At 46.7% G+C, this 23,517-nt stretch overlaps 1 protein-coding gene across 1 annotated transcript in view; it reads left to right on the top strand.

Annotated features, from left to right (window-relative positions):
• Positions 1–22,198, top strand: part of f2 (coagulation factor II (thrombin)) — a 42,237-nt gene extending 20,039 nt beyond the window's left edge. The window contains exons 9-15 of the mRNA XM_056301192.1: positions 1,336–1,452; positions 6,237–6,363; positions 8,250–8,417; positions 8,547–8,720; positions 10,778–10,956; positions 11,054–11,124; positions 21,977–22,198. Of these exons, the coding sequence (XP_056157167.1) occupies positions 1,336–1,452; positions 6,237–6,363; positions 8,250–8,417; positions 8,547–8,720; positions 10,778–10,956; positions 11,054–11,124; positions 21,977–22,129 (989 nt within the window). The 3' untranslated portion in view covers positions 22,130–22,198. The remainder of the gene's footprint in view (positions 1–1,335; positions 1,453–6,236; positions 6,364–8,249; positions 8,418–8,546; positions 8,721–10,777; positions 10,957–11,053; positions 11,125–21,976) is intronic.
• The last annotated feature ends 1,319 nt before the right edge of the window (positions 22,199–23,517 follow it).

The raw sequence follows: 23,517 nt of genomic DNA, 5'->3' as shown, positions 1-23,517 counted from the left end.
ACCTGATGTTATAATGTCATCACACATTAACCACACACTCAGCAACACAACCTGATGTTATGACGTCATCACACATTAACCACACACACATCAACACAACCTGATGTTATGACGTCATCACACATTATCCACACACTCAGCAACACAACCTGATGTTATAATGTCATCACACATTAACCACACACACATCAACACAACCTGATGTTATAATGTCATCACACATTAACCACACACACATCAACACAACCTGATGTTATGACGTCATCACACATTACCCACACACTCTGCAACACAACCTGATGTTATAATGTCATCACACATTAACCACACACACATCAACACAACCTGATGTTATAATGTCATCACACATTATCCACACACTCAGCAACACAACCTGATGTTATAATGTCATCACACATTATCCACACACTCAGCAACACAACCTGATGTTATAATGTCATCACACATTAACCACACACACAACCTGATGTTATAATGTCATCACACATTAACTACACACACATCAACACAACCTGATGTTATAATGTCATCACACATTAACCACACACAGATCAACACAACCTGATGTTATAATGTCATCACACATTAACCACACACACAACCTGATGTTATAATGTCATCACACATTAACCACACACACATCAACACAACCTGATGTTATAATGTCATCACACATTAACCACACACACATCAACACAACCTGATGTTATAATGTCATCACACATTAACCACACACACATCAACACAACCTGATGTTATAATGTCATCACACATTAACCACACACACATCAACACAACCTGATGTTATAATGTCATCACACATTAACCACACACACATCAACACAACCTGATGTTATAATGTCATCACACATTAACCACACACACATCAACACAACCTGATGTTATAATGTCATCACACATTAACCATACACACATCAACACAACATGATGTTATGATGTCATCACACATTAACCATACACACATCAACACAACCTGATGTTATGATGTCATCAGACATTATCCACACGCTCAGCAAACAACCAGGCGTTAGAAACGCTTTCGAAGCAGAATATGATGTTCTTTATTGTGTCCATTAAATAATATTTAACTACAACCTGTGTTGACATGAACAGGAAACACTATGATGTTCCACTGAATCTGACAGACACCTGTCTGATGAGGAAGAGCAGCAATTCGCCAACTACCGTTTCACTGTGTGTGTGTGTGTGTGTGTGTGTGTGTGTGTGTGTGTGTGTGTGTGTGTGTGTGTGTGTGTGTGTATATGTGTGTGTGTGTGTGTGTGTGTCTTGCAGAGGAGCCAATAGATGGGTCATCTCAGGAGACTCAGACTCAGGATCGGGAGAGATCAGTCCTTTCTGGTCCCAGAGAACGCTTCTTCAATCCAAAAACCTTTGGAACTGGAGAGCTCCGTAACTATTACCTGTCTCACCACACTGTGGCTCACCACACCCTGTCTCACTGCTGACACCACATAACTATTACCTGTCTCACCACACCCCGTGTCTCACTGCTGATGCCACATAACTATTGCCTGTCTCACTGCTGACACCACATAAATATTACCTGTCTCACCACACTGTGGCTCACCACACCCTGTCTCACTGCTGACACCACCGTACTGTGACTGGTGATTTGAATTGAGCTCAAACAACACTTACCTTACCAACATCTGCAAAGTAGAGACACATTTCACATGAACACCAGGATGTTCAGGATGTCTTGATGCTCAGTAATCCAGGAGCGAACATCACAAGAAGCTGAATCAGGTCATCCGGACACAACATTTATGGACAGTACGTTTCATCATCATCTAAGTGACCTCTTAAGTCTCACCTGACCGCAGGTGTCCCCACCCTTATAAACAATACAGTGACTGCAGGTGTCCCCACCCTCATAAACAATACAGTGACTGCAGGTATCCCCACCCTTATAAACAATACAGTGACTGCAGGTGTCCCTACCCTTATAAACAATACAGTGACTGCAGGTGTCCCCACCCTTATAAACAATACAGTGACTGCAGGTGTCCCCACCCTCATAAACAATACAGTGACTGCAGGTACCCCACCCTCATAAACAATACAGTGGCATAACGAACCAAACCAACGACCAGTTTCATATGCAAATATGGGTGTGACCATTAACTAGAGTTACAGTGGTCATGTGTACTAACCACAGAGGACTGGGTGATAGTTGCAATCACAGCATTGTAAGATGGTGACAGATGTACTCTTAGCCCCCCCCCCCCCCCCGTTCGGGGATGGTCGTTCCATCTTTGCATAGATGGCCTCTTCGACGCCCCATTCAAAACAGCGTTCCTCCCTATCAAGGATGTGCACATCCTCATCCCTGAAAGAGTAGACCGTGGAGTCCTAATGTGACGTGTTAGCTCTCCTGTGTCGTGTCATTCTCTTGGCCAGCGTCTGTTTCCCCGATGCACAATTCACGGCAATCCTCCTGGCACTTAATTGATTTGTTTGTGCCGGGGGACCCGATTCTAGGTGGTGTCCCTGGATAGGACATCAGAGCCTCTTTTCCACTTCCTCCATATACAACTTGGCCACTACAGGTGAGACTGGGGGACCCATAGTGCCCCCATGCCTCTGCCTATAGTACTGCCCCCTGTATGTGAAGTACGTGGACTGAAGACACAGCTTCAGCAGCAGACACACTTGGTCAGTGTTAAGGGTGGTCCTATTGCTAAGGGTGGGGTTGTTTTATAATTTCATACAGACTACCTCCACTGCTTCATCAACAGGAACACACGTGAAGAGAGACGTAACATCATAAGAGACCATTGTTTCATCCTCCTCCATAATGATGCCCCCCACCTTATCCAAAACATCCATAGTGTTCTGATGTGATGTTCATTACTGTCTACCAACGGGTTAAGAATAGATGCCAAAAACTTAGAGAGGTTATAGGTCACTGAGTTAATAATACTAACAATAGGCTGCAGTGGCACATCCTGTTTATGTAGTTTAGGTAAACCATACAGATTGTGTAGCGCCCCCTGCGTATAATCTGTGGTACAACATTCTGTCAATAGCTGTTCTAACAGCTTCAGACAGTCTATCACCTTTTTCTTGTAACCACTATCTGTATTTGGTTTCAGGGGCTCATAAGTATTTATGTCATAAGCATTCGTGTCCGCTGGAGGTGAAGAGAGTGTCAGACAGAGTGATGAGCATGAAGCTGGAAATCGAAGGTGTAGTACTGAATGTTATCAGTCCATATGCCCCACAAGTTGGGTGTGAGATGGACGAGAAAGAAGAATTCTGGAGTGAGTAAGATGACGTGGTGGAGAGGGTAGCCAAGGAGGAGAGAGTGGTGATTGGAGCGGACTTCAATGGACATGTTGGTGAAGGGAACAGAGGTGATAAGGAGGTGATGGGTAGGTATAGTGTCAAGGAGAGAAATGTGGAAGGACAGATGGTGGTGGATTTTGTGAAAAGGATGGAAATGGCTGTGGTGAATACATATTTCAAGAAGAGGGAGGAACACAGGGTGACGTACAAGAGTGGAGGAAAGTGCACACAGGTGGACTATATCATATGTAGGAGGCGCCATCTAAAAGGGATTGGAGACTGCAAGGTGGTGACAGGGGAGAACATAGCTAGGCAGCATCGGATGGTGGTCTGTAGGATGACTTTGGAGACCAAGAAGAGGAAGCGAGTGAAGACACGGCCGAAGATCAAATGGTGGAAGTTGAAGAAGGAAGACTGTTGTGTGGAGTTCAGGCAGGAGGTAAGACAGGCACTGGGTGGTAGTGGAGAGTTGTCGGATGGCTGGACAACCACTGCAGAAATAGTGAGGGAGACAGCTAGGAAGGTACTTGGTGTGTCATCAGGACAGAGGAAGGAAGACAAGGAGACTTGGTGGTGGAATGAGGAAGTACAGCAAATTATACAGAGGAAAAGGTTGGCAAAGAAGAAGTGGGATAGTCAGAGAGATGAAGAAAGTAGACAGGAGTACAAGGAGATGCAGCGTAAAGCAAAGAGAGAGGTGGTAAAGGCAAAGGAAAAGGCGTATGGTGAGTTGTATGACAGGTTAGACACTAAGGAAGGAGAAAAGGACTTGTGCTGATTGGCTAGACAGAGGGACCGAGCTGCAAAGGATGTGCAGCAAGTTAGGGCGATCAAGGATAGAGATGGAAATGTGCTGACAAGCGAGGGGAGTCTGCTGAGAAGGTGGAAGGAGTACTTTGAGGGGCTGATGAATGAAGAAAATGAGAGAGAGAGAAGGTTGGATGATGTGGGGATCGTGAATCAGGAAGTGAGGGAAGGGGATGTGGTGATCAGCGAGCAGCAGTATGGTTTCATGCCAGGAAAGAGCACCACAGATGTGATGTTTGCTTTGAGAATGTTGATGGAGAAGTATAGAGGAGGCCAGAAGGAGGTACATTGTGTCTTTGTGGATTTAGAGAAAGCATACGACAGGGTGCCGAGAGAGGAGGTGTGGTATTGTATGAGGAAGTCAGGAGTTGCAGAGAAGTATGTAGGAGTGGTGCAGGATATGTATGAGGGCAGTGTGACAGTGGTGAGGTGTGTGGTTGGAATGACAGATGGGTTCAAGGTGGAGGTGGGATTACATCAAGGATCGGCTCTGAGCCCTTTCTTGTTTGCAATGGTGATGGACAGGTTGACAGACAAGATCAGGCAGGAGTCTCTGTGGACTATGACATTGTGATGTGTAGCGAGAGTAGGGTGCAGGTGGAGGAGAGCCTGGAGAGGTGGAGGTATGCACTGGAGAGAAGAGGAATGAAAGTCAGTAGGAGCAAGACAGAATACCTATGCGTGAATGAGAGGGAGGACAGTGGAATGGTCAGGATGCAAGGAGTAGAGGTGATGAAGGCATTTGAGTTTAAATACTTGGGGTCAACTGTCCAACGTAATGGGTAGTGCAGAAGAGAGGTGAAGAAGAGAGTGCAGGCAGGGTGGAGTGGGTGGAGAAGAGTGTCAGGAGTGATGTGTGACAGAAGGGTACCAGCAAGAGTTAAAGGGAAGGTTTACAAGATGGTAGTGAGACCAGCTATGTTGTATGGTTTGGAGACAGTGGCACTGATGAAAAGACAGGAGGTGGAGCTGGAGGTGGCAGAGGTGAAGATGATAAGATTTTCACTGGGAGTGATGAAGAAGGACAGGATTAGGAAGGAGTATATTAGAGGGACAGCTCAGGTTGGACGGTTTGGAGACAAAGCAAGAGAGACAAGGTTGAGATGGCTTGGACATGTGTGGAGGAGAGATGCTGGGTATATTGGGAGAAGGATGCTGAATATGGAGCTGCCAGGGAAGAGGAGAAGAGGAAGGCCAAAGAGGAGGTTTATGGAGGTGGTGAGGGAGGACATGCAGGTGGCTGGTGTGACAGAGGAAGATGCAGAAGACAGGAAGACATGGAAATGGATGATCCGCTGTGGCGCCCCCTAACGGGAGTAGCTGAAAGTAGTAGTAGACCGTCTGCTGGAAGGATGATGATGATGTTTATGTCCTTACTGTCCACTAGAACGATGATGGTGTTACTGTCCTTACTGAGAGTATGAGAGCTTTCCTCATAAACGTTGTGTTAAGATGAACTGATTCAAACTTCTTTGATATTCAGGACGTAGCTTTAAACTAGTCACCTATGTTAAAGGTGGGGTATGCCCTTTTCGTTTTTGGCGTCATTGGGCAAAAATTCAATAATAACCTTTCAGCAGATATTAATTCAAGTGGTCTGAGAAAAAAAAACAGACTTGTGCACCTCCTCTTGGCTCTGTCTTCTGTATAGAACATTAGCCCTGGATGGAAGATTTTAGCCAATCACAGGTCAGTTCACAGAGAGAGGGCGTTCCTATTGGCTGTTCTACAAATACAGATGCACATTTACATGATCAGTTCGTATCCGCCCTGCCCCACTGGTCACTTGTGGTTGTAACCCTAAAAACCAACAAGACCAAGTCAAAATGGCTGCTTCGCATGAGCACTGTCAGTGTAAGTAAGAGGCTGTCTGGAGACAACATGCATCTTTCCATGGCTGGATTACAAACCACAGTACACGTTTGCCATTTCCTGGTTGTGTATGAATGTAAGGGGCTGCAGAGCGACGCACAGGTCATTTGGTGGGAAGGGCTTAGCGAAGGGATATGAGACAGCTGAGAGAGAGGTGGAAGGATTTGCATTGGGATGTTCAATGTCACCCACTGGCTGTGTTGCAGTTTGTGGACAGCGCCCCCTGTTTGAGAAGGTGGGGATGAAGGACTCCAAGGAAAATGAACTGCTCGCGTCCTACATAGCAGGTCGGATTGTTGGAGGAGATTCTGCGCAGGTGGCGTCATCGCCATGGTAACCATAAGCCACACCCACATCTAAACTCAGCGTGTCATACATATTGTGTATCCCAGCTGCATTTTCTGTGTTGGAGCACAGAAAACACAGGAGTTAAAACCCGTTTAAAAAAACACACGAGTTAAAACCCGTTTAAAAAAACACACGAGTTAAAACCCGTTTAAAAAAACACACGAGTAGGGTCCGCGGTGGCGTAGCGGTCTAAGCATCGGCTTGGTGTCGATGCAGTTGCCCACTGGGGACCGGGGTTCGCGCCCCGGTCTCGTCAGATCCGACTATGGCCGGACTCGATGAAGCAGCAATCATTGGCAGCGCCGTCTTCGGGAGGGGGGCGGAGTCGGCTCGTGTTCGTCACGTTAATGCGTCTCTGTGTGTGTCGGAAAAACAGTGGTTCGGCCTGGAGTCGCCTTGTCACGAAAGTGGGGAGGCGTCTCCTTCCAGACTGCCGGCCGGAGAGATGCAGTTGGCGAACGCATATGCAGTACGAGGGTGGGTGTTTGAATTAAAATAGGGATCGATTGGCCGCTGAATTGGGAGAAAATGGGAAAAGTCAGAAATAAATTTAAAACAACACACCAGAGTTAAAACCTGTTTAAAACGACACACCAGAGTTAAAACCTGTTTAAAACGACACACCAGAGTTAAAACCTGTTTAAAACAACACACGAGTTAAAACCTGTTTAAAACAACACACCAGAGTTAAAACCTGTTTAAAACAACACACCAGAGTTAAAACCCGTTTAAAACAACACACCAGAGTTAAAACCTGTTTAAAACAACACACCAGAGTTAAAACCTGTTTAAAACAACACACCAGAGTTAAAACCTGTTTAAAACAACACACCAGAGTTAAAACCTGTTTAAAACAACACACCAGAGTTAAAACCTGTTTAAAACAACACACCAGAGTTAAAACCTGTTTAAAACAACACACCAGAGTTAAAACCTGTTTAAAACAACACACCAGAGTTAAAACCCGTTTAAAACAACACACCAGAGTTAAAACCTGTTTAAAACAACACACCAGAGTTAAAACCTGTTTAAAACAACACACCAGAGTTAAAACCCGTTTAAAACAACACACCAGAGTTAAAACCTGTTTAAAACAACACACCAGAGTTAAAACCTGTTTAAAACAACACACCAGAGTTAAAACCTGTTTAAAACAACACACCAGAGTTAAAACCCGTTTTAAAACAACACACCAGAGTTAAAACCCATTTTAAACAACACAGGTCTTGCATCCGGGTCGTGTGGCAGTCTATTTCATTGCCTACCAACACGGGGGTCGGCGGTTCAAATCCCCGTGTTGTCTCCAGCTTGGTCGGGTATCCCTACAGGTGGGAAGCTGGATGTGGTTATGTGTCCTGGTCGCTGCGCTAGTGCCTCCTCTGGTCGGTCGGGGCGACTGTTCAGGGGGGAGGGGAACTGGCGGGAATAGCGTGATCCTCCCACGTGCTACACCTCCCCCCCCCCCCCCGGTGAAACTCCTCACTGTCAGGTGAAAAGAAGCGGCTGGTAAGGCCTCCTGCCTCCTCCCACATGTATGGGAGGAGACGTGGTAGTCTGCAACCCTCCCCGGATCAGCGGAGGGAGTGGAGCAGCAACCGGGATGGCTCGGAACAGTGGGGTAACTGGAACTGGACGGGTACAATTGGGGAGAAAAAAGGGGGGGGACCCCCCCCCAAAAAACAAAACAACACAGGTGTCTCTGGATCTGCTTCTGTCTGTTTGGTCCTTGATGAGTTCATGAGACGGTGTCAGGACACCTGGTCTGCTCCGCCTTTGCCGCACTGACATGTGGGCGGTGTGTGTGTGTGTGTGTGTGTGTGTGTGTGTGTGTGTGTGTGTGTGTGTGTGTGTGTGTGTGTGTGTGTGCGCAGGCAGGTGATGCTGTACAAGCGGAGCCCGCAGGAGCTGCTGTGTGGCGCCAGTCTGATCAGTGATGAGTGGGTCCTGACGGCTGCTCATTGCATCCTTTATCCTCCGTGGCAGAAGAACTTCACCACGGCCGACATTGTGGTGCGACTGGGGAAGCACAACAGGGCCCGGTGAGACCGAGCAGCCCAGTGTGTGTGAAGGGAACTGTTGTCTTGTGTTGACTGTACATCATCGTGACATGAAGCTGTGACGTATGTGTTTTCAGTGGCGGGTGTTTGAGTGTTACATGTTGTGTGCAGGTTCGAGAAGCACACAGAGAAGATCGTCCCGCTGGACAAGATTATCGTCCATCCCAAGTACAACTGGAAAGTGAACCTGAACCGAGACATCGCTCTGCTGCACATGCAGCGACCCATCACCTTCACCGACAACATCCACCCCGTCTGCCTGCCCTCCCTGGAGGTGGTCAGGACGTAAGACTCCCTCTCTCTCTCTCTCACACACACACACACACACACACAGACACACACACACACACACACACACACACACACACACACACACACAACATCCACCCCGTCTGCCTGCCCTCCCTGGAGGTGGTCAGGACGTAAGACTCCCTCTCTCTCTCACACACACACACACACACACACACACACACACACACACACACACACACACACACACACACACACACACACACACAACATCCACCCCGTCTGCCTGCCCTCCCTGGAGGTGGTCAGGACGTAAGACTCCCTCTCTCTCTCTCACACACACACACACACACACACACACACACACACACACACACACACACACACACACACACACACACACACACACACACACACACACACACACACACACAACATCCACCCCGTCTGCCTGCCCTCCCTGGAGGTGGTCAGGACGTAAGACTCCTTCTCTCTCTCACACACACACACACACACACACACACACACACACACACACACACACACACACACACACACACACACACACACACACACACAACATCCACCCCGTCTGCCTGCCCTCCCTGGAGGTGGTCAGGATGTAAGACTCCTTCTCTCTCTCTCACACACACACACACACACACACACACACACACACACACACACACACAACATCCACCCCGTCTGCCTGCCCTCCCTGGAGGTGGTCAGGACGTAAGACTCCTTCTCTCTCTCTCACACACACACACACACACACACACACACACACACACACACACAACATCCACCCCGTCTGCCTGCCCTCCCTGGAGGTGGTCAGGATGTAAGACTCCTTCTCTCTCTCACACACACACACACACACACACACACACACACACACACACACACACACACAACATCCACCCCGTCTGCCTGCCCTCCCTGGAGGTGGTCAGGACGTAAGACTCCTTCTCTCTCTCTCACACACACACACACACACACACACACACACACACACACACACACACACACACACACAACATCCACCCCGTCTGCCTGCCCTCCCTGGAGGTGGTCAGGACGTAAGACTCCTTCTCTCTCTCTCACACACACACACACACACACACACACACACACACACACACACAACATCCACCCCGTCTGCCTGCCCTCCCTGGAGGTGGTCAGGATGTAAGACTCCTTCTCTCTCTCTCACACACACACACACACACACACACACACACACACACACAACATCCACCCCGTCTGCCTGCCCTCCCTGGAGGTGGTCAGGACGTAAGACTCCTTCTCTCTCTCTCTCTCACACACACACACACACACACACACACACACACACACACAACATCCACCCCGTCTGCCTGCCCTCCCTGGAGGTGGTCAGGATGTAAGACTCCCTCTCTCTCTCACACACACACCTCTCTCTCTCTCTCTCTCTCTCTCTCTCTCTCTCTCTCTCTCTCTCTCTCTCTCTCTCTCTCTCTCTCTCTCTCTCTCTCTCTCTCTCTCTCTCTCTCTCTCTCTCTCTCTCAATTCAATTCAATATTCAATAGGTGTTTTATTGGCATGACATACGTTTGTGTACATATTGCCAAAGCATGTAAAACAACAACACAACAATGATTATAATAATAACAGCAACAACAACAATGATTATGATATCAAACAACAACAGTAGCAATAGGTGCCGTCCCCCACTGTCTCTCAGGTTGTGGCAGGACAATATAAATCTTGCTGCAATGCTCGCTGCTGGCCCCCCTCCCAGGACCCCCCACAGCTTACCTGCATCCTCCATGTCCTGCTACTCTGGAGTCACATGTTCCAGCTCCTGGACAAAAGCCCGGCGCTGTTCTCTCTCTCTCTCTCTCTCTCTCTCTCTCTCTCTCTCTCTCTCTCTCTCTCTCTCTCTCTCTCTCTCTCTCTCTCTCTCTCTCTCTCTCTCACACACACACATACACACAACAGAAGACCTGATTAAGAACCAAGGCATTGGGTTTGTGAGAGCGCTTTGATTGGCTGTGATTGGCTGGGGAGGTGTGGTCATACTTTTGACTGACAGCTGTTTAATCCTATAGGCTGATGATTGAAGGATTCAAGGGCCGTGTGACCGGCTGGGGGAATTTAAAGGATGTTTGGACTTCAAATGGCAAAAATTTACCCACCGTCCTCCAGCAGATCCATCTGCCCATTGTGGACCAGGGCACCTGCAAGGCCTCCACCTCCATCCTCATCACAGACAACATGTTCTGCGCTGGTGAGGTTCTCCTCTCTTCTGATGGACACACGTCACATCCTGTACTCACACATGACCTACAGAAGAGCTGTGTGTGTGTGTGTTGTGTGTTTTACAGGTTATAAGCCTGAGGATGAACAGCGTGGTGATGCATGTGAGGGAGACAGCGGTGGACCATTTGTGATGAAGGTTAGAGTCTTCCTCATATGAATAAGAGTAGCTCTGATTGGCTGAGTAACAGAATGTTCAGCCAGTCACAGCCAAGCCTTCACAACACACCCCCTCATGCGCCTCCTTCAGAACCCGCCCCCTAATGCGCCTCCTTTCTGTGGCTTCACGGTGATTTGAAATGAAAGTTGTTTCCAGCTGAACTGGGTGTGAAGAAACGTTACTGAAGTAAACCTAAAGTACTTGTAAAACAAACCAAAATAAGAAGAAACGTTACCAAAGTAAACCTAAAGTACTTGTAAAACAAACCAAAGTAAACCTAAAGTACTTGTAAAACATACCAAAATAAGAAGAAACGTTACCGAAGTAAACCTAAAGTACTTGTAAAACAAACCAAAATAAGAAGAAACGTTACCAAAGTAAACCTAAAGTACTTGTAAAACAAACCAAAATAAGAAGAAACGTTACCGAAGTAAACCTAAAGTACTTGTACAACAAACCAAAATAAGAAGAAACGTTACCCAAGTAAACCTAAAGTACTTGTAAAACAAACCAAAATAAGAAGAAACGTTACCGAAGTAAACCTAAAGTACTTGTAAAACAAACCAAAATAAGAAGAAACGTTACCAAAGTAAACCTAAAGTACTTGTAAACAAACCAAAATAAGAAGAAACGTTACCGAAGTAAACCTAAAGTACTTGTAAAACAAACCAAAATAAGAAGAAACGTTACCGAAGTAAACCTAAAGTACTTGTAAAACAAACCAAAATAAGAAGAAACGTTACCAAAGTAAACCTAAAGTACTTGTAAAATAAACCAAAATAAGAAGAAACGTTACCGAAGTAAACCTAAAGTACTTGTAAAACAAACCAAAGTAAACCTAAAGTACTTGTAAAACAAACCAAAATAAGAAGAAACGTTACCGAAGTAAACCTAAAGTACTTGTAAAACAAACCAAAATAAGAAGAAACGTTACCGAAGTAAACCTAAAGTACTTGTAAAACAAACCAAAATAAGAAGAAACGTTACCAAAGTAAACCTAAAGTACTTGTAAAATAAACCAAAATAAGAAAAAAAGGTTACCGAAGTAAACCTAAAGTACTTGTAAAACAAACCAAAGTAAACCTAAAGTACTTGTAAAACAAACCAAAATAAGAAGAAACGTTACCAAAGTAAACCTAAAGTACTTGTAAAACAAACCAAAATAAGAAGAAACGTTACCGAAGTAAACCTAAAGTACTTGTAAAACAAACCAAAATAAGAAGAAACGTTACCGAAGTAAACCTAAAGTACTTGTAAAACAAACCAAAATAAGAAGAAACGTTACCAAAGTAAACCTAAAGTACTTGTAAAATAAACCAAAATAAGAAGAAACGTTACCGAAGTAAACCTAAAGTACTTGCAAAACAAACCAAAGTAAACCTAAAGTACTTGTAAAACAAACCAAAATAAGAAGAAACGTTACCAAAGTAAACCTAAAGTACTTGTATAACAAACCAAAATAAGAAGAAACGTTACCGAAGTAAACCTAAAGTACTTGTAAAACAAACCAAAATAAGAAGAAACGTTACCGAAGTAAACCTAAAGTACTTGTAAAACAAACCAAAATAAGAAGAAACGTTACCGAAGTAAACCTAAAGTACTTGTAAAACAAACCAAAATAAGAAGAAACGTTACCGAAGTAAACCTAAAGTACTTGTAAAACAAACCAAAATAAGAAGAAACGTTACCGAAGTAAACCTAAAGTACTTGTAAAACAAACCAAAGTAAACCTAAAGTACTTGTAAAACAAACCAAAATAAGAAGAAACGTTACCGAAGTAAACCTAAAGTACTTGTAAAACAAACCAAAATAAGAAGAAACGTTACCAAAGTAAACCTAAAGTACTTGTAAAATAAACCAAAATAAGAAGAAACGTTACCGAAGTAAACCTAAAGTACTTGTAAAACAAACCAAAGTAAACCTAAAGTACTTGTAAAACAAACCAAAATAAGAAGAAACGTTACCGAAGTAAACCTAAAGTACTTGTAAAACAAACCAAAATAAGAAGAAACGTTACCGAAGTAAACCTAAAGTACTTGTAAAACAAACCAAAGTAAACCTAAAGTACTTGTAAAACAAACCAAAATAAGAAGAAACGTTACCGAAGTAAACCTAAAGTACTTGTAAAACAAACCAAAATAAGAAGAAACGTTACCAAAGTAAACCTAAAGTACTTGTAAAATAAACCAAAATAAGAAGAAACGTTACCGAAGTAAACCTAAAGTACTTGTAAAACAAACCAAAGTAAACCTAAAGTACTTGTAAAACAAACCAAAATAAGAAGAAACGTTACCAAAGTGTGTGTGTGTGTGTGAAATGTTTTTTTCTGGAAAGTGTCCGTGGCGTAGCTAAAAGTGCCCAACAGATGAGGAGGGCAGTATGAAGACAGGTGTAGGAACAACTCTTCAATTCATTTCAGTACAAGCTGGTTTCATGCGTCATGCACTCATCAGCTGCCAATGTGATGTGTATATGTATATGTGTATATGTACATTTGTATATATACAAACCCCAATTCCAATGAAGTTGGGACGTTGTGTAAAACGTAAATACGAACAGAATACAATGATTTGCAAATCCTTTTCCACCTATATTCAGTTGAATACACTACAAAGACAAGATATTTAATGTTCAAACTGATAAACTTTATTGGGGTTTTTTTTTCAAATATTCACTCATTCTGAATTTGATGCCTGCAACACGTTCCAAAGAAGCTGGGACAGGGGCATGTTCACCACTGTGTTACTCCACCTTTCCTTTTAACAACGCTCAATAAGCGTTTGGGAACTGAGGACACTACTTGTTGAAGCTTTGTAGGTGGAATTCTTTCCTATTCTTGCTTGATGTACGACTTCAGTTGCTCAGCAGTCCAGGGTCTCTGTTGTCGTATTTTGCGCTTCATAATGCGCCACACGTTCAATGGGAGACAGGTCTGGACTGCAGGCAGGTCTGGACTGCAGGCAGGCCAGTCCAGTACCTGCACTCTTTTACTACGAAGCCCCGCTGGTGGAACATGTGCAGAATGTGGCTTGGCATTGTCTTGCTGAAATAAGCAGGGACGTCCCTGAAAAAGACGTCGCTTGGATGGCAGCATATGTTGCTCCAAAACCTGTATGTACCTTTCAGCATTAATGGTGCCTTCACAGATGTGCAAGTTACCCATGATGCACCAACACCCCCCATACCATCACAGATGCTGGCTTTTGGACTTTGGGCTGAGAACAATCTTTAGCCCGGAGGACACCACGTCCATGATTTCCAAAATCAATCTGAAATGTGGACTCGTCAGACCACAGCACACTTGTCCACTTGGCATCAGTCCATCTCAGATGAGCTCGGGCCAGAGAAGCCGGCGGGCGGTGTTTCTGGGTGGTGTTGATATCTGGCTTTGGCTTTGCATGGTAGAGTTTTAACTTGCACTTGTAGATGTAGCGACCAACTGTGTTAACTGACGATGGTTTTACTGACAACGTTTTATACAACGTCCCAACTTCATTGGAATTGGGGTTTGTAAAATGTGTAATCTGTGTCTAACTGAACAGTATTTTATCATCTGTAGACCAGAAATGTCCACACTGAATAACTGCAATGAACTGGCCAGCAGCTGCACACAGATATCAGCACCTCTTTTGTAATTACAAATAAATCATGACAATAGACAAATACCCCCCCCCCACTGGACCATATATATATATATATAGACACACACACACACACACACACACTATATGAACAAAAGTATTGGGACACCTGGCCATTAGACCTACAGGAGCTTTTATGACATCCCATTCTAAATCCATAGGCATTAAAATGGAGTTGGTCCCCCCTTTGCAGCTATAACAGCTTCCACTCTTCTGTGAAGGCTTTCCACAATATTTTGGAGTGTGTCTGTGGGAATTTTTACCCATTCACCCAGAAGAGTATTTGTGAGGTTGGGCACTGACGTTGGACGACAACACCTGGCTCACAATCTCCGTTCTAGTTCATCCCAAAGGTGTTTGATGGGGTTGAGGTCAGGGCTCTGTGCGGGCCAGTCAAGTTCTTCCACACCAAACTTACCCAACCATGTCTTAATGGAGCTTGCTTTGTGCACTGGGGCACAGTCATGCTGGAACAGAAAAGGGCCCTCCCCAAACTGTTCCCACAAAGTAGGAAGCATAGATTTGTCCAAAATGTCTTGGTATGCTGAAGCATTGAGATTTCCCTTCACTGGAACTAAGGGGCCTATAGCCCAACCCCTGAAAAACAACCCCACACCATTATCTCTCCTCCATCAAACTGTACAGTTGGCACCATGCAGTCAGGCAGGTAATGTTCTTCTGGCATCCGCCAAACCCAGACTCGTCCATCAGACTGCCAGACAAGAGAAGCGTGATTCGTCACTCCACAGAACACGTTTCCACTGCTCCAGAGTCCAGTGGCATCGTGCTTTACACCACTCCATCCCACGCTTGGCATTGTGCTTGGTGATGTAAGGCTCGCATGCAGCTGCTCGGCCATGGAAACCCATTCCATGAAGCTCCCGGTGCAGGTTTTGTGCTGATGTGAACGCCAGAGGAAGTTTGGAACTCTGCAGTTATTGAGTCAACAGAGCGTTGGTGACTTTTACGCACTATGCGGCTCAGCACTCGTTGACCCCGCTGTGTGACTTTACGTGGTCTGCCACTTCGTGGCTGAGTTGCTGTTGTTCCAAAACGCTTCCACCTTTCATAATGCCACTTACAGTTGACCGTGGAACATCCAGCAGGGAAGAAATTTCACCAACTGAGTTATTGCAAAGGTGGCATCCTATGACAGTACCACGCTTGAATTCACTGAGCTCTTCAGAACGACCCATTCTTTCACAAATGTTTATAAATGCAGACTGCATGGCTAGCTGCTGGATTTATTCACCTGTTGCAAAGAAACACCTGGATTCAGTGATTAAGAGGTGTGTCCCACTACTTTGTCCATATAGTGTATAATATATAAGCACCTATTTTGTTATTATAAATAAATCATGACAATAGACAAATACCCCCCCCCCCCTATTGGACTGTTAGTGATCACGTGTTTTTGAATGTCATACCTCTCCCTTCCCCATTGGACGTTGTGCACGTGATGTGCATGACGAGACAGCAAATGGTATGTTCTTTACCGAGTAGCTTTACTGACAGCTGATGGTGCTTATGGCATGAAACAGACTTGTACTGTCTCATAAACAATTTACTTGACTCACTGGATTATGTGTATATGTATGTATGTATGTATGTATAGTTTTTTCCCTACATCTTAATATATATATCATCTAGAATATCTATTCATCTAGAATAGAGTAAGTATCATCTTTCTTAACAAGTTGCTATTAGTCTTATTCCAGCTGCTTGAGTATTCGTCCTTTTCTCTAAACATCTGCTGCTGGTTCCTAGTGTGATCGTATTCTAGCTGTAGCTGTCTTATTCTATTTACTTACTTGTCTTATTTACTTATTCTAGCTGTAGCTGTTTTTCACCTCGTGTGCTCTTAAATATTTCTTGTTGCCTAGCTGTTTTGACTTAGTTATCCTTTTAGCTTATAAATATATTCCTTGGTAACTTGCTGTTTGCAGTTTTAATAGTTTTGTGTGAGGTTTGATAGAGTTTTACATATGTGACCAGTTTCTGGGCAATAGGCCTCTTTTCAGTGTACCTCTTTGGCCAATTGGGTGTTAAGTGGCCAGGGTGTGGCCTGCACTCCTGGCAGCCAATTAGCAATCAGTGTTCTTTAAATCACTGCTGCTACTTGGAAGCATCAGCTTCCAAGCATCAGGCAAACAAGCCTAGGTTGAACAAAGGCTAGAGTGAACAAAGGCAAGCGCGACTTTTTCAAGCCAAGACTTCGTCAAGCACGGACTGCTCTTTTTAGATCCGGTCAGTCATCTGTATTTTGTGTACCTAGTATAGACTATGTGTTTCCTTCACATTCCTGTCCTTTTTTCTTCCCGAGGCTGGCATAGACGTTGGGTCACTCCTAGGCGCTGTGACCCTACCAATCTCATATATCCCACTCTCTCCACTCACGTTGAGCAAGTGGTGATGGGAGGGCTCTGGAATTGCCAGTTTGCGGTGCCGAAAGCTGAGTTTATCTCAGGCTACGCATCCTTGCTCTCCCTCAACTTTCTTGCTCTAACTGAGACCTGGATCACGCCAGAAAACACTACCACACCCGCAGCTCTGTCTGATGTGTACTCTTTTTCTCACACTCCCAGAGCTGGGAGGTGGGTTGGTGGTTCTGGCCTGCTCATCTCCCTGAAATGGAAATACTCTCTTGTTTCCATTCCACAATTTTCTCCGCCCTCTTTTGAATTTCATGCTGTTACTGTCTCTTATCCAGTCAAACTCACCATTGTGGTTGTGTACCGCCCACCACACCCCCTTGGTGAGTTTCTGGATGAGCTTGACACACTTGTCTTGCACTTCCCTGTTGATGACTCTGCACTTATCCTTCTCGGTGACTTCTAACTAACAAGCTAGCTCCTCTGCTCTCTTTCATCTCCTCCTTTGACCTTCACCTCTCACCCTCTCCTCCTACCCACAAGGCCAGCAACCAGCTGGACCTTATCTTTACTAGACACTGTCCTATTTCCAATCTCTCTGTTACTCCCCTCCAGCTCTCTGACCACTATTTCATGTCCTACTCTCTCTCCCTCTCTTTACCCCCCTCGGCCCCTCTCCCTACCCACATGGTTTCCACCTGTAGACACCTCCGCTCTCTCTCCGCCACTGATCTTTCTTCCTCTTTTACCTCTATCCTCCCTACACCTGAATCTTTCTCTCTCCTACCCCCTGACACTGCTACTGATCTTCTTCTCTCTACCCTCTCCTCTTCTCTGGACAATCTGTCCCCTCACCTTCAGGCCTGCACGCCCAACTCCACCTGCCCCTTGGCTGACTGACTCCGTACGTAGTGACAGACTGAGAGTGGCAGAGCGCAAATGGAGAAAAGGCAAACTCCCAGAAAACCTTCTCAACTTCCAGTCTCTTCTTTCTACTTTCTCCTCCTCCCTTTCTGCTGCTAAGGCTGCCTTCTATCGCTCTAAAATCCTATCCTCTGCCTCTAATCCTAAGAAACTCTTTGAAACCTTCTCTACACTTCTTCAACCCTCACCTCCTCCTCCTACTTCCTCCCTTCTCCCTGATGACTTCGCTAACTTCTTTGACAAGAAGGTAAACGACATCAGATCCTCCTTTTCTCACCACCCGGTTAGTGCTGCTTGCACTATCCCACCCTCTGCACCCTCCCTCACCTCTCCATGTCCCACCCTATCCCACCTCACTCCCCTCTCCCCCGACAAGGTTCTAAACCTCATCACATCCAGTCGCCCCACCACATGCTCCCTTGACCCGGTCCCCTCCCCTCTTCTTCAGTCTATAGCACCTGAACTCCTTCACTATTTAACCTACCTCATCAACGCCTCCCTCCAGGCAGGATGCTTTCCATCTGCCTTCAAGACTGCTAGAGTCACCCCCCTTCTCAAGAAACCATCATTTAACCCCTCTGATGTCGAAAACTATAGACCGGTTTCCCTTCTACCCTTTCTATCCAAAACTTTCGAACGTGCTGTCTTTAACCAACTTTCTTTGTACCTCCACCAGAACAACCTCCTGGACCCCATCCAGTCTGGGTTCAAGGTGGGTCACTCGACAGGGACGGCCCTCCTTGCAGTGACAATCGCTGCACTCTGCAAGAGCAAACTCTGTCTCCTCTGTCCTGATACTCCTGGACCTGTCAGCTGCGTTCGACACAGTGAACCACCAGATCCTCCCCTCTACCCTCGAGGGGCTGGGTGTCACAGGCTCTGCACTCAGTGTTTGCAACCTACCTGACGGGTCGCTCCTACCAGGTGACATGGAGGGGATCTGTGTCAGAGCCTCGCAGACTAACTACAGGCATTCCACAGGGTTCGGTTCTGGGTCCTCTCCTTTTCTCCCTGTACAGAACATTCCTGGGTTCTTTTATTCGCTCACATGACTTCTCTTACCATTGTTATGCCGATGACACCCAGCTGATCTTATCCTTTCCTCCCTCTGACACACAAGTAGAGACACGCATTGCTGCATGCTTGACTGGCATCTCAGAGTGGATGGCGACACACAACCTGAAGCTCAGTCTGGACAAGACAGAGCTGATGTTACTCCCGGGGAAAGGTTGCCCACACCGAGACCTGGCCATCACCATTGACAACACCGTGGTGACGCCAGCTCGGACTGTGAGGAATCTGGGTGTGATCCTGGATGACCAACTGTCGTTTGCTGCAAACGTTGCATCGGTTGCTCGCTCCTGCAGATTTCTCCTCTATAACATCAGGAGAATTTGCCCAGTCCTCACCGACGAGACGGCATAGGGGCTCATCCAGGCTCTGGTCATCTCCCGGCTGGACTACGGCAACTCCCTCCTTGCTCGTGCCCCGGCGTCGGCCATCAGACCTCTGGAGCTTGTTCAGAAAGCTGCAGCTCGTCTGGTGTTCAACCGCCCTAAGTTCTCCCACACAGCTCCCCTTCTCATGTCCCTACACTGGCTCCCAGTAGCTGCTCGCATCCAGTTTAAGACTCTGGTGCTAGCCTACAGGGCAGTGAAAGGAACAGCTCCTTCCTATCTCCAGGCCATGGTCAAGCCCTACACCCCCGCCCGACCACTTTGCTCTGCTGCCTCGGGACGCCTGGTTGCCCCGTCGCTCAGAGGCCCCTGCTGACGACCAACCTGGTCACGGCTGTTTTCTGTCCTGGCCCACAGTGGTGGAATGAACTCCGCACTGATGTCAGGACAGCGGAGTCACTGCCCATCTTTCGGCACAAGTTGAAAACTCACCTCTTCAAGAACTACTACCCTGTCACTTGTTCTTAGCACTTATTGTATTCACTCATTTAAAAAAAATAATCTCTTTCTTGCGCTTTTACTGTAGCGCTGGTTTTGCTCTTAGATGCTTGTTTAGATGCACTTATGACCTCTGATGACTAGTAGTTCTCCTGATTTCCTACATTAAATGATGCTCTTATTGTAAGTTGCTTTGGATTAAAGCGTCGGCTAAATGACTGGAATGTAATGTTATGTAATATATATATATATATATATATATATATCTGTGTGTGTGTGTGTGTGTGTTATATATATATGTGTATATATGGCAGAAATGGGTAGCCATGTTGCATAAAGTGCTGCAGGAATGTAGATGTTAATATGAAGTGAACTAAAGCTGTTGTCGGAATCCAAATCAGTAAAGCAGCTGAAGGAGAACATGTCTCTGTGTGAACACCGGATGCGTCTCTGTGTGAACACTGGATGTGTATCTGTGTGTGAACACTGGATGTGTCTGTCTGTCTGTATGAACACCGGATGTGTCTCTGTCTGTCTGAACTCCGGATACGTCTCTGTGTGTGAACACCGGATGTGTCTGTGTGTGTGTCTGAACACCGGATGTGTCTCTGTCTGTCTGAACACCGGATGTGTCTCTGTGTGTGAACACCGGATGTGTCTGTGTGTGTGTCTGAACGCCGGATGTGTTTCTGTCTGTCTGAACACCGGATGTGTCTGTGTGTGTTTCTGAACGCCGGATGTGTTTCTGTCTGTCTGAACACCGGATGTGTCTGTATGTGTTTCTGAACACCGGATGTGTTTCTGTCTGTCTGAACACCGGATGTGTCTGTGTGTGTTTCTGAACACCGGATGTGTTTCTGTCTGTCTGAACACCGGATGTGTCTGTGTGTGTTTCTGAACACCGGATGTGTTTCTGTCTGTCTGAACACCGGATGTGTCTGTGTGTGTGAACACCGGATGTGTCTCTGTCTGTCTGAACACCGGATGTGTCTGTATGTGTTTCTGAACACCGGATGTGTTTCTGTCGGTCTGAACACCGCATGTGTCTGTGTGTGTTTCTGAACACCGGATGTGTTTCTGTCTGTCTGAACACCGGATGTGTCTGTGTCTGTGTGAACACCGGATGTGTGTCTGTCTGTGTGAACACCGGATGTGTGTGTGTGAACACCGGATGTGTCTGTGTGTGTGTCTGAACACCGGATGTGTCTCTGTCTGAACACCAGTTGTGTGTGTGAACACCGGATGTCTCTGTGTGTATGAACACCGGATGTGTGTCTCTGTGTGTGTGAACACTGAATGTGTCTGTGTGTGTGAATACCGGATGTGTGTATCTGTGTGTGTAAACACCGGATGTGTGTCTCTGTGTGTGAATACCGGATGTGTGTCTCTGTGTGTAAATACTGGATGTGTGTCTCGGTGTGTGTGAACGCCGGATGTGTGTCTCTGTGTGTGTGAACACTGGATGTGTCTGTGTGTGTGAATACCGGATGTGTGTCTCTGTGTGTGTGAACACCGGATGTGTGTCTCTGTGTCTGAACACCGGATGTGTGTCTCTGTGTGTGTGAACACCGGATGTGTGTGTGAACACGGGATGTGTCTGTGTGTGTGTGAACACCGGATGTGTCTGTGTGTGTGAACACGGGATGTGTGTCTGTGTGTGTGTGTGTGAACGCGGGATGTGTTTCTCTGTGTATGAACATCGGATGTGTCTCTGTATGAACACCGGTTGTGTGTGTGAATACCGGATGTGTCTGTGTGTGTGTGAACACCGGATGTGTCTGTGTGTGTGAACACGGGATGTGTGTCTGTGTGTGTGTGTGTGTGTGTGTGTGTGTGAACACGGGATGTGTGTCTCTGTGTATGAACATCGGATGTGTCTCTGTATGAACACCGGTTGTGTGTGTGAATAGTGGATGTGTCTGTGTGTGTGTGAACACGGGATGTGTGTCTCTGTGTATGAACACGGGATGTGTTTCTGTGTTTGCCTGGACGGCTTCAGAATCCGTTGGACCAGCGCTGGTACCAGATCGGGATTGTGTCGTGGGGTGAAGGCTGTGACCGAGACGGGAAGTTCGGCTTCTACACACACGTCTTCCGTCTGAGGAGGTGGATGAGGAAGGTCATCGAGAGGAGCCAAGCAGCTGACGACTAGAGCGCCTCGACAGCTTCCTGATCCCTCTGTCCCAGCCAGGTGTCCAAATAAAGCTTGTTCAAACCCAAACCGCTGTGCTGCCTGTTGCCTTCCTTCCGCATGTTGGGACTAGCCACGTGGCTCGACTCCTCGTTCATACCAAGCCGCCACCGGGCCACCGGGCCACCGGGCCTGGTGTCTTCACCGCCACCGGGCCTGGTGTGTTCACCGCCAGTCTAGCAACGTTAACACTGCGCCAAACCTGATATTTGATCAGATGTTCTACATGACATGTGATGTGTGGTGACGCGTGACGTGTGGTGACACGTGATGACGCGTGACGTGTGGTGACGTGTGATGTGTGGTGACACGTGATGACGCGTGACGTGGTGACGCGTGATGTGTGGTGGCGTGTGGTGACGTGTGATGTGTGGTGACGTGTGATGTGTGGTGACGTGTGATGTGTGGTGATGTGTGGTGACGTGTGGTGACGTGTGGTGACGTGGACTGGACTCTGATCTACACTGAACAAAAATATAAACGCAAGAGTTTTTTGTTTTTGCTGCAATTTTCCACGAGCTGAACTGAAAGATGTGAGACTTTCCCTCTGGACACTAGAGGGCGGTTTGTCTCGTGTTGTTCACGACGTGTTTAAATGTGTGGGTCAGTGAGCACCGCCCCCCCTTGCCGAGATGATGCTGCAGCTGGCAGGCGCGGCCTGCCTGTCAGGACGCTGGTCAGACAGCAGCAGGGCTTCTGGGGCCGCTCGCGCACCTTTTGAGGCGGCGTGCAGTTGTCCTGCTGGCTGCAGCGATGTCCGCCAGAGCTGCTACTGCTGCTGCTGCTGCCCGGCACTGGAATGGTCATTTCTCTCCCATAAGCCGTCTCCACAGTCGTTTCCGAGAATCTGGCAGTACGGCCCTCACAACCGCAGACCACGTGTAACCACGCCAGCCCAGGACGTCCACATCCGGCATCTCCACCTGCAAGATCGTGTGAGATCTGCCACCCGGACGGCTGATGCAACAGTTGCTTTGCATAACCAAAGAATTTCTGCACAAACAGTCAGAACCAGTCTCAGGGAAGCTCGTGCGCATGCTGGTCGTCCTCACGGGGTCTTGACCTGGCTGCAGCTCCTCGTCGGAACCGACTTGACTGTGGGCAAATGCCGACCTTCGATGGCGTGTGGCACTTTGGAGACGCGCTCTCTTCACGGACGAATCCCGCGTCTCACTGCACCGGGCCGATGGCAGACAGCGTGTATGGCGTCGTGCGGGTGAGCGCTTTGCTGACGTCATCGTTGTGAGCAGAGTGGCCCGTGGTACAGGTGCACTTCACTGAAGGCATTTTGAATGCGCAGAGATACCGTGACGAGATCCCGAGGCCCACTGTGGTGCCATTCCTCCACC

Source organism: Lampris incognitus, chromosome 21, assembly GCF_029633865.1.
Source record: "Lampris incognitus isolate fLamInc1 chromosome 21, fLamInc1.hap2, whole genome shotgun sequence".
In the NCBI taxonomy this organism is placed as follows: Eukaryota; Metazoa; Chordata; class Actinopteri; order Lampriformes; family Lampridae; genus Lampris; species Lampris incognitus.
This window is presented reverse-complemented; position numbering and strand designations above follow the sequence as displayed.